Raw genomic sequence first — 12,620 nt, forward strand, 5'->3', positions numbered from 1 at the left:
TTGTGTGATTGTCTCGTTGAGTAGCATTATAGCAAGAATAGAGGTCTGCTCCTGAAATCATTGCAAGGCTCTAATTGTGGTCTTTCCCAAGCAGGTTAGGGACCCTATAGAGAAAGCAGCTTACAGACCGCTATCGCTGTCTAATGCAGATTATAAGATATTGAGTAAAGTAGTGGCTGGGAGATTGCCTCCTATTTTACTGACTATGATGCATACAGATCAGAGCATCTTTGCACCTAGCCAAAGTACGTTTTCAAATTGAAGACGGACCTTTCATGTACTAAGAGAGGAACCTGAAGACAACCTGAGGTTGTCGATGGCAGCCTTTGACATTAAAAATGGCTTCAATCACCTGGGATGGCCTTTCCTCCATGCTGTACTATAGCCAAACAAGGTGGATCAGGCATTTCTATTTAGAGCCAGTAGCTAGGGTACTGCTTGCCCAGGTTACATGATGGAGTTTAAAATAGAGCGGGGAATTAGGCTAGGGTCCATTATACCCCTTGCTTTTTGCTTTAGCTATTAAGCCTATAGCTGTACCATTTAGACCCTGTAGGGTGAAACTGCGCTGAGGTAGCTGGCTCGGGGCATGTCATTTTTGAAGAAAATGGGGTTACTGTTTGAAACCCTACTCAAACATTAACTACAACTCTTATCAGAGGGAAGTCACAAGCAACCCCAAATTAACCTGTGCTAAACTATCTGGTAGCTTGACACAAAAGGCTTAACTTGTATACAATGTATAAAATATTTATGCAGCACTTCAAATAGTAATAAAGTGAAAATACAAAAAAAAAATCGTCACCAGTTCAGAAAAATAGACTAAAATGTAATAAGTTGCGATCAAAATGACAAAAATCCAATCAGTAGAACCTAAGGGGCCAATTACGATGGTGGGAAGTCTGCCACCGCTGGCCCGGCGGTGGGGACCGCCGGTCCAGCGTTGGCGGACTTCTCGCCATCACCCTGAATATTCCTACAGTCAAATTAGGATGGCAGTGGGAATCGGAAAGGTACCCCGGCGGGTGGATAGACCGTCCGCCGTGGTCCCGCAAGGTGGGCCTTTTCCGCCCGCCTTGCGGGACCAGGTACAATGGGGCAATGGCGGCAGTGCCGTGCAGGCAACGCCGTGGGCATTAGGATGCCTGTCTTTTTTGGCGGTGATGCCGCCGCAAAAAGACAGGCGGTGAATGCCTTCGGGGGCCCATTGCGGGCCCCTCGGGGTTGGGGGTGGGGGTGGGTGCTGCACTTGGGGGTACCTATGGAACCCCACTGCATTTCCATGTACAAGGTGACAGGCACCGCACGTACATACAAAAGCACAACATGTTTTTTAACATTGTGGCAGGTGCTGCCACCCGCCGCAATTTTAAAATACAGGATTCGCCCGCCAGTGTGGCGGGCACATCCTAATTTGTATGGCGGGACCTCTGCACCTATGGGAAGCGGTCCCTTTTGCAGCTGTGATTGCCATCGTAATCGGCCCCTAAGTTATACAATTTTAAAGATTTAAGTGAAAATAATGGCTAAAAGCACAAAGTGCCAACTGTGGTGATCTGGTTACGCTGGACAGGGACACAGTCATGAGTTCAGCCCTACCACGATGGAGTGTAGGCTGGATACCGGAACCAAGGTAGCCCTGCTGAACAAACAACCATAAATCCTTGTTGTGGAGGGTTGCGAGATCCGGAATTGAGGAAGTATCACATAATGGCAGTTCCAATGAGATATGGACAGGGATTCAAGGTCCCGTGTTGAGGATGCATCGTGCAGCGGTGGTTCTGATGAAGCTGTCGACGAGGCTTGCAATGCGAGGTTCTGCATCCATCATGCCGCCAACTAAGGGTTACAATGCTAAATCCTACTGCGGAGCTGCAAAGAGATATGTTGCGCTGCATTGGTTGTGCCTAAAAGACCACAACTGGGCTGGCAGAGCACATTCAGGCCCACTTCCAAGGGTGCAGGACTGGGGTGGCACCACTTGGGGAACAAGGCACCCAGCAGGTGCTGGGGTCAAGGTGCTTGGAGCCTTTTCTGTCCTTGGGGCTCTGATCAGGAGGGCTGCCATCTAGCCCTTGGAGTCACTCTGTTGCTATTGGATTCAGGATGCAGGTCCAGTCCATTTCACTCAGGCAGCAGGGTAGCACAGCCATCCTTATGAGTTTTCCACAGGCCCAGAGGTGTATTGAAGAGGTGAGTTTAAGGGCCCAATAGTTATACTTGGTGGCAGCTTTGAAGTAGGAGAAGGTTCTGGAGGTCACCACCACCAGAGGTGTTTGGAATTTCCCGCCTCCCTGTCTTGGCCCCAGCTTGTCTGGTGGCAAAGTAGACTAGTGTGAAATCCTTTGTGAGTGTGCTGGGGCAGAGCCTATGTAATGTACAAGTGGGTAGGTGACAACTCACCCCCTCATCAAGTCAGAGATGGCCCATTCTGCCACACCTAGCCCCCCCCCTTTTTTCTCACTGTCTGAGAGCAATACACGAAGACCAACTGCCAGCTACACCTAGTCATGTGACACAGGGTACAGGTTGCAGGCACCAAAAGCTTGGCACAAGAAAATTCCAACTTTCTAAAAGTTGATTTTTCAGAATTCTGACTAAAAATTCAACTTTATATAAAAATGGCTTCAGAAGTTGTTTTTTTTTGCATCATGGGCCAAGACAATGATTTTGCTACAGCTGCTTTCAAGTTCAAGTTCAGTAATTTGTATAGCGCACTACTCACCCAGAGGGTCTCAATGCGCTTGGGGGAGGGTGGGTGCATTACTTATCGAATAGCCAGGTTTTTAGCTGCTTTCTAAAGGAGAGGTGGTTCTGTGTAAGGCGGAGGTGAGTGGGGAGAGAATTCCAGGTTTTGGCCGCTAAGTAGGAGAAAGATCTTCCTCCCATGGTGGATCTATTGATGCGCGGAATTGCGGCGAGGGCTTGATTGGATGAACGAAGTTGGCGGGTGGGTGTGTAGAAGGACAGTCGTTTGTTGAGGCATTCGGGTCCTAGGTCGTAGAGGGCCTTGTGTGCGTGGGTGAGGAGACGGAACGTTACTCTCTTGTTGACGGGAAGCCAGTGGAGATCTTTCAGGTGACTGGAAATGTGGGCTTGACGGGGGATGTCCAGTATGAGTCTGGCTGAGGTGTTTTGGATGCGTTGGAGTTTTTTATGTAGTTTGGCTGTGGTTCCGGCGTAAAGGGTGTTTCCATAATCTAGTCGGCTAGTGACTGGTGCGTGGGTGACTGTTTTTCGTTGGGAATTAAATTGCATTTCTCCCCCCTCATGGTTGGCTGCAGATATATAATCCTCATCTATAAGAAGCGAGACAGGGCATCCCCAAGTAATCATAGCAGACCAATCAGTCTAATTGATAACCAGTTTTTTCTGCCATCATATTTTATCTAGGTTGCATGAGAAGATGCTTCTGTCTCCCTAAGCATCATTGACCAGCCCATTCATTTGAATCTTATAAGATGGAAATACTTGGCCCTCTCTAAAGTCCATCTTTACGTTACCTTTGTCGATTTGAAGGCTGCCTTCGACCTAGTCCCAAGATGTCAGCTGTGGCTCGCCTTGTCTAGAATGGGCATTGACCCTTGCCTGTTGAACATTCTTAAAAGACTACATAAGGGGGCTTATGCAGAGGTGAGATGGGGACCAGTGAGGCGCTAACTAAACACATACCCATCGCACACGGAGTGCGCTAGGGGTCCATTCATGCCCCAACCCTGTTTTCATTCTATATTAATGACCTGGGGGGATCACCTGTCAAATTGCACCCATGACTGGCCCAGGTTGGGGGTTAACAACACCCTCATTATTATTTGTGGATGACACTGTGTTGCTCTCCCGAACTTCCATGGGGCTGCAGAACCTGCTGAATAGCTTTGTATGGTACTGTGCTTCTAGAGGCTTGGAAGTTAATACATCCAAAACCAAGATTCTGTTCCTAAATCCCCACAAATCTTACCAGATGGAAGCAAGACAAAATGGACACCATCAGTGTGAGAGAAAGATGGAGATTGATATGACACTCATCAGAAAAGAGCAAGACTCTTACGAGTATTACTCAGTGCTGGTGAGGGGATGGATACGGAGAACCACACTTCCGAGTAGCCACAGGTGACGCCGCTGCTCCACCCCCAGCAATGGAGAATCGTACCTTGCTGGCATTCTGGTGATCCTGCCGGGGTGAGTTTTCTGCTCCTCGAGTGCCTACAGGCCCTGAAAGACATCGAGGACGTGAAGCGCCTGACGGGCGCAGGAGCGGATTTCCTTATTGCACTGAAAATGCGAGGCAGCCTCGGGAAGTAGATGCTGACGTTGAGTGCCGGTAGTGGAGGCGGGCAGCAGCCTCTGCTTTTAATCAGCGGTAAAATCTCTTGAGCGGCTGTTGCGCTGCCATCCTGCGGCTTTTGCTGTGCATTGCCTGCGGCACCAGTATTGCATGGAGCTGAGGCCATTTGAATTCCAGCTTGTCTCCCCCTGAACTCGCCAGTCCCTTGACGGTCTGGAGCTACGGAGCTGAGTGCTGGTATCATATCAGACCACAAAGGACAGTAATAGAGTATGATTGGATGGAACCCTGGAGCACCGTGAAGACCTTCTTGAACGAGTGCACAATTCAAGGTACAGAGGATATAAAGGGGGGCACCGATAGTTAAGAGGGATACAAGAAGGAGAAGGGGGACACTAGAAAGGGAAAAAAATGGGCAAACCTCTGAAGCATGCTAATGTAGTCGCCAAAGTCGACTCTGCGGCCCGCCTGAAGGCTAAAACACGCTTAGCCCAGGCAAAAGAAGCTGCACGACCGGCCAATAAGGAAAACACCACCAACTCCTATGGTTTGGATAGCACCCTCGAGAGCGATTGGTGGAGGAGGTGCCCCCTACTGCCTCCCCGGAACGTGAGGTACCGATGGTAGACCAGACAAACGCTGCATCAAATCTGATAGAAGTCGCAGCTTTGACGTCTAAATTACAGCAGGACAACTCTTTACTCGATGGCCTTAAAAAAGGATTAAAAGGGGCAAATGAATTCCCTTTGTTTTCAAAAGAAAGCAACTTTACAACCCCTCTTTTTAAGTCCAACTACAAAAACATCAAAAGGCCCATCAATGGCACCAGTGCTACCCGTATCATTAGAGGATCTAGCTTCAATAGACCAGGAGAGACCACAATGCCTCCTGGAACCTGACCAGACTCAATCACTATCTACAAGAGATAGTTTGGCAGTTCTGGAGTCAGATCAAGGACAAGGTCAAGGTCAAGACCAGGTGGTCTCGCCAACACCATCAAGTATAGTGGAAATTACTGTTTCCAGTACAATCCACTCAAAGCTACTTGGAACTTCAGATGAAGGCAATAAGACACCAGTAAACGTCTCTTTAAATCCCATGTTACCCCAATCTAAACTTCATCCTCAACTCCAACCGTTGTCTCAGGGTCAATTATTGTCAGAGGGCTTATTGGTTCAGGAAGATACTATGGTTGGAGATCCGAATCTGGGCATTCCGACATTGCAAATTAACCCCAGCCAAAGATCGGAAATATCAGAAGCTTATCAGTTGGACACATGCTGAACTTATTACTGGAGGAGGTTCGGGAAATGAAAAAAAAAGAAAAACTGTAAATCGCCTCTTTGCACCTACGGCTAGGGAAAATTGTAGAAGTAATGACATGCTTCCCTATTAAACTCCAGGAAGCGGAAGCTAGAATTTCAGCACTAGAAGATCAAATGAATACGATTATTGGGGAAACGAAAGAGGCAGTAAAAAACAAAAGCTATCTGGAGAACAAACTTGAGGATCTCGAGAACCATTCTCGGATGTCAAACCTCCGAATAAGTGGGGTCCCAGAATGTATTGAAGGTTCTCAAACTCTGCAATGGGCCAACTCCTTTATTAAGCAGAAAGTTCTTCTGGAATTCGAAGGATAACTTACTATTACCAGGGCACATCGAGTCCCAGCACATCCCTTCCCCAACTCTACGATACCACGAACAATTTTGATGAATTTTGCAGACTTTCGTATAAAGAAGAGAAGCCTAACAAAGGCGATTCAGCAGAAGCAGTTTTTTGTAAACAAAATCACAAAATGTTGCATATTTTCTGATCTGACTTCTGCTGTTGCGCGCAGAATAAAATAATTTGTTACGATTCTTCATTTGTTCAAAGGCCATGGCGCCCAAGCATCAATTGCTCAACAATCTAAACTGCGAGTTTTAGTTTAAGGGGAAGTTTTTCATGTTTTCTGTTTTGGAAGAAGCTCAGGCATTACTAAAAGAGATCTTGTGTGGATCCTGAGCTTAAGGGAATTGTATAAATTATTATAAATACGAAGAGATAGGGGGGTCCATATGGGTTAGTTTACCGACCTTGACACCTCACAACCCAATCTATAACAGAAATAATTACCAAGAGATGTCTGACCAGACATCTCTTGGTAATTATTTCTTCAATTGTATAAATTACCCTCGTCCCTCATATGTGAAAAAGGGGCTTCACCCACTTTTGGTGCTAGGTGTGTTTGCTAGTTAAGTAATTTTGATGGTTTCTTTTTCTTTGCTGGGGTCAGTGGGGTCACCCAGGTTGTAGTCACATGACACCCAGGAGGCTAGATGGGTGGGGCGAAATGTGGCTAGCGTGGCTTTTTCCACATTTCGATGGGTGGGTTTTTTTCTTCTGGGGTGGGAAGGGGGTAGGGGAAGGGTTCACGGCAGGAAAAAGAGCAGGAGCAGAAGGTACAGATATCAAGAAATATAGAGACTCGTTATTGAGTAAAGCAGGATAGAAATACCAATAGAAACGAGTAAATCCAAAATCCTATCGGTCAATGCTAATGGAATTTTGAATAAACGAAAATGTGACGCTCTTATTAGATGGCTGATATCATTCAACCCCCAAGTTTTGGTTTTTCAGGAGACACATTTAAAATCTAATTCCCCTTAATTTTTTTACCCAGGGTTTTTTCTAATGTCTTTTTTTGCATCTGCAGGCCTCGCAATGAGAGGGGTTGCAATCTATTTCTCTAAAAAACTACCCTGGGAATTTGTACAAGTTCACAGGGATCCACAGGGGAGGTAGATATGGGTGGTAACAAGGTTGCAGGGGAGGACCTTGAATTTCATAAATTATTATGGCCCTGTTTCAGATGGCTCTCAGGGCTGGTTAAATCAATGAGCTTCTGAGGGGAGCCCCTGGCCAGATTATTGTATGAGGGGATTTTAACTTTATAAAGGATTTAAGAAAGGGCACTTCAAATAAAAATAAAAAACAACTTAAACCCAATACTAAAAAAATGGTGGAGGCCATTAAACAAGAATATCAATTAATAGATCCTTGGCGAAATATAAATCCTGATAAAAACTATTTTACCTGCTACTCGCACTGTTTTCAAACTGTGTCCCGAATTGATTTTTTTCTTACATCTAGATCTCTTCAGCTTTTAAAGGCAGATATCGGGTGTAACCCCTTTTCTGGTCACGCATATATTGGGCTCGAACTCGTACTTGGCGGGGGAGCAGAGAGCGATCCAGGTGGCAGCTGGACTGCCTCCTCCTCCAAGACCAGGATTAGATGAAAAGTTTTAGAGAGTGGATCTCCAAATACTTTAAGATTAATGATAATACCGCAGAACCTTTCTCTGTGTGCAGCAGGTTCAAGGCGGCAGCTTGTGGACAAATAATTGCCTATTCGCTGCCCAGTCAAATGCTCCGAGGCTCAAAATAGCTGAATTACAAACAGCGGTCGAAAAGCAGTATGCCCTCCAGATTCAGCTGCACCCTCACCAACTTGAGCAGGCAAGAACAGCTCTGAGGGATTTTTTTGTTTTAGAAGAGATCTGTAGCTCTCATTTGTATCAACAAAGGGTCTATGAAAATAGCCAGCTAGTTGGTAAACTTTTGGCTACTCGACAAGAAAAAAACAAGAAGCAGCTATAATATCAAAAGTGCTTGACCCTTGGATTGGACAAGAAGTTGTCAATGGCAACGAGATCCCACAGATCTTCTTAGAACATGTCCAGCAACTCTACACTACTGAATATTCTGTGGGGGAGGAGTCGATCCAGGATTATTTCACAAATGTGAATATTCCCAGACTCTCAGATAGCTGGATGAATCAATTAGGATCTGATGTGGAACGCGCCGAGATTTTGTCATCCATTAAAGCAACAGCCAGGGCCAAAGCGTGTGGGGAGGATGGCTTCCCCATCAAATTTTATAAAACTTTTTCATAAGAACTAATCGCACCTCTGGAAAAATTATTTAATTATATTAAAAAGGGCGGTCTGGTACCCGCATTTTTTAAAGAGGCGATAATTGTGTCCTTTGTTAAAAAAGATAAAAATCCTATGGATGTTAATTCCTATAGGCCTATTAGTCTCTTAAATTCAGATTATAAGATTTTAATGAAAGTATGGGCTGAGCGCTTTTTATTCGCCGCCCAAGAGACAATCCATAGAGACCAGACCGGTTTTATAGCAGGTAGATTTATGATGGCCAATACCGAGTTTTTAAAACAGGCCTTGGACTACTTTAATACTAATTTTATTCCGGCATGTATTATGATGGTCAATGCTGAGAAAGCATTCGACTTGGTGTATTGGAGAACTCTGTTTTTTGCCCTCTGTCAATTTGGTGTTGCTCCCCAGGTCATTACCATTCTACGTAACCTCTATCAGGGGTCTTCGGCTCTGGTAGTAATAAACTTGAAATGTGCAGGTATCGTAAAAATAAACCAGGGGACAAGACAAGGCTTTCGCCATTGCTTTTTACCTTTTTTATAGAATCTTTGGTAATTAAAATGCAAAACAATGCTGCTATTCAACCCCCAATTTCTGGAACGGCAAAGCTGAAACTTTTTGCGGACGATATATTATATTTGATACCCAATAAAGATAATTTAGAAATGGTATTAAGGGAATTTAGGAATGTTTAGCTAATTGGCAGCTATAAAATAAACTCTAACAAAACTGAAGTTCTAGCCCTCAACACAAATTAAAAATTTTCTCCATCTTGTCTAAGGGCACAAGCCGCAAAGTCAGATCCAATTAGATATTTGGGGATTTACATGTCCAACCAATACCAACAGTTATATAAATTGAATTATTTAAGGATGAAAGAAAAAATCAAGAGACTTTTGGAACAGTGGCTTTTACTCCCTTTATCGTTGGTGGGAAGAGTTTCATTAATTAAAATGTCCATACTTCAGTTACTTATATTTCTTTTTATTAATGTCCCAATAAAAATAAACGTGTCTTTTTTTAAAGTAATGGTAACTCTGTTTAGAAAATTCGTCTGGGGGAAGAAAGTGCCAAGGGTTAAATTGACAGTGGTGCAATTATCGACTGCACGGGGGGTTTAGCTTTGCCTCATTTAATAACTTATTATGAGGTCGCATTTCTAAACCTAGTGGTGGGCTTGATGGGATCTAAGGGTATTCGAGATAGCTTCTTTATTGACAAAATGGCACAAGAAATAGGATCTCAAATTCGAGTGTTTTTAAAAACCTCCAAACTTCCAAAAAAACTGGATATAAGACCTTAAAGGACTATTCTTTAAGACTTCCGTCCTTTTTTAAAAAGACGAGCTCCTCGGGTCTGCAGTACTTGAGATTGGGAGAATGTACTAGTCCCGGCCTCCAGATTCGAGTAAGCCATATGAATAATTGGGAAGGCTGTGGGCTACGGGAGCTAAGCATTTTATTATTCAAAATATGGTGATCTCCTGGCAAGAGGTAATGGCAAGGGCTGAGAGTCTAAGAAAACCTGCCTTTTTTGAATATTTACAAGTTGTTAATTTCTTAAAAAATACTAATGGCATTCTTGATGCTCCTAACAAACTCATGGTAGCTCTCTACGGGGCCAAAGTTAATGGTGTAGGGAATTGGTACCGGTTGCTACATCATCAGGGTCAAGTACCCTTGATAGAGAGTGATCTGGCAAGAATAGTTCGTGAGACACAATGCATTTTCTCCCTTAATGAATGGGAAGCCTTATGCCACCTAGGAAGTAAATCCCTGCGCGTAGCTAACTTTAAAAGGATGGCCTTCCTATCACGATGGCTCTCCTACTTAACTCCGGAAGCACTGGAAAAAATATATCTGGATGTTGAAAATAAGTGCTTCCGCTGGCAGGCTGATGGAGAGGGGGGCTGGCACCATATTTTCTTTGCATGCCCACGGTTGAGGCCCTTTTGGGAGGCAATTTTTTCAGACTTAGAGCAGGCAATTGGGAAGAGACTTGTGCTTGAGGCTGAGGCCACTCTGTTCGGACTATGTAGAGACTGAATGATTTTAACAGAGGACGAAGAAGTTTCCCTATTTATTTCTTGTACTGTAGCCCGTTCTTTAATTCTTCAGAATTGGAAATCCAGGGATGTTGCCTCTCATCTGAAGTGGTTTAATAAAATGAAAAGGGCACGAGATTTTGAAGAAGCCTATGCGAGACGGGTGGGAGCCACTAGGAAATTAGAAAAAAATTTGACGTTTAAGGAGGGATATTAACACTCGTTATTGATTAAGAAGTATTAGCAGTTTTTGTGATAAAAAGCACTAGCACTTTCCTTGCCATTGCAATTTATTACACGTTTTGCACATTGCTATTTTGTAACTACTGTTGATTTTATTAGCTGCTACAGTCATACCCTTTTATATTTTGTTATTTAAAGAAGAAACTATCGTATCCGTGTAAAAATGGGTTTTATGACTGTTTAAATCATAATAAGAATATCATGTTCTTAATGCTCTGCTCAATAAAAAAAAAAAATTTTAAAAAAGAAAAGAGCAAGACTCCATCACAAGAACATCTCTGCACTGAACCCCAGAAGACAAATGAAAGAGGCAGGCCAAAGTACACCTGGAGGCAAATGGTAGAAAGAGAATTGAAGACCCTGGACCACAACTAGGGCACCATACAGAAATTTGTCCAAGAAATACAAAAGTGAAGGTTCTGTATTGCTGTCCTACATGCCAGTGGGTATGACGGGCAGTCCGTAAATAAGGAAGGAGGCGTAACAGTGACAAGAGAGTTATCTTTTCACCTACTGGAAATCTCATTTCAAGTCTTGCCACCAGACTGGAAACCAACTACCTGAGAACATTGGGATCAATCAAATATACTTATGCTTCATTAAAACATTAACTTGCTTGCTCAGGATCACCCTATCAGACTAATGTGCTGCCCTCCAAGTCCTCGCATTACTGAACATTAAAGCACTTTTCGCATTTGGATGTTTCCCTGGGACCACTGCCTGCCCCTAAAAAATATTTTCCCCTGCAGTTGCAAAGGGGAAGGGGTCCCCTGGGGACCCCTACCCATGTGCAAGTGTATTACCATCCTCTTGAAGAGGGCGGTAAATTGTGAGTGTTTTGTGACCACAATTGCGGTCCAAAACATTCATAGATGGGGTAGAGAGTCGCTATTAGGAAGGGACGCCCTTAAAACGTCCCTTCCTAATAGCAAGTCACAATTCCTATTTAACGAGTCGCAATAAATTGCAACGTGTTAAATAGGAATTGTACATGGCCCTATTCGCTTTTGCATGTGCAAACGGGTCGCTAACCCGTTTGCGCATGCAATTTAGGGTAGTACATCTGGCCCATTAATCAATCAAAGACACTTGAGGCAGTGAAAAGGAAAATGTAAACAGGCTTCTGCTGTTGTAGCCTCTTCTTCACCGTAGTGGAGCCAACTTCATGACACAGAATAATCCTTAAATGTGATCCATGTTTAAGAGGACTCATTGAAGTTTATATTTAAATAATTAATATACATGTATTTTATATTGCTAACTTGTTCTTACTAGAAATGTTTCTTTTTATTATTTTTTTTATTAGTCCAGTTAAAGATGTTGTGGTGACCAACGACCGCTGGGGATCTGATACTGCATGCAAGCACGGTGGCTTCTACACATGCAATGACCGCTTCAACCCAGGGCACCTTCTGCCGCATAAATGGGAAAACTGCATGACTATAGACAAGCATTCCTGGGGTTACCGAAGGAATGCCAATTTGTGCGATTATCTTACGATTAAAGAGCTCATACAGGTACTATGCATTGCTTTATAAAGAGCATTGTTCAAGTTAAGTATAATAATATGTTGTAGCTATTAAATTGTATTTAATATTCTTGATGAGTCCACAAAGTGCTGCGAATCACATGAGGTTCTAGGTACCTTTTTGCAGTGTATGTTTGGAAGAGTGTTTGTTACACTCCGCCCTGTGTGAAGCTAATGGGTGAAGTGGGTAAAGCTCCATGATGCACTCCAAACGAGGCACAAAAAAATAGTATCTGGGGTATAAGTACAACGTTATGCAGAAAATTGTGAGAATAGATGTGGTTACACATGTAGATATCTAATAACGCTTTTGTTTTTGAGTGACTTTTATCATACAAATAAGCAGAAGGGAAAAGACAGGTATTTAGTGCTCTCCAAAATTGCGAAGGGCGGTGACAGGAGATGAGATGCAGGAAGTGACAAGAGAAGGAGAAACAAAGTGGTAGATCAGATTATATATTGAATATTAGGAAAGGGTAAGTGGAACAATGAGAGAGGTTTAAGAATATAGACCGAGTGACAGAGGTGAACAGTAATGGGAGAGTGTGGAACAGTGACTTGAAAATGGGCAAGG

General features: G+C 43.7%; 1 protein-coding gene across 1 annotated transcript in view; it reads left to right on the forward strand.

Moving 5' to 3' along the window:
- The window catches only part of FUCA2 (alpha-L-fucosidase 2), a 245,501-nt gene that overhangs the window by 110,613 nt on the left and 122,268 nt on the right, over positions 1-12,620 (forward strand). Inside the window, exon 4 of the mRNA XM_086927169.1 lies at positions 11,825-12,035. Within this exon, the coding sequence (XP_086783295.1) occupies positions 11,825-12,035 (211 nt within the window). The remainder of the gene's footprint in view (positions 1-11,824; positions 12,036-12,620) is intronic.

This window comes from Lissotriton vulgaris, chromosome 6 (genome assembly GCF_964263255.1).
Source record: "Lissotriton vulgaris chromosome 6, aLisVul1.2, whole genome shotgun sequence".
Lineage (NCBI taxonomy): Eukaryota > Metazoa > Chordata > Amphibia > Caudata > Salamandridae > Lissotriton > Lissotriton vulgaris.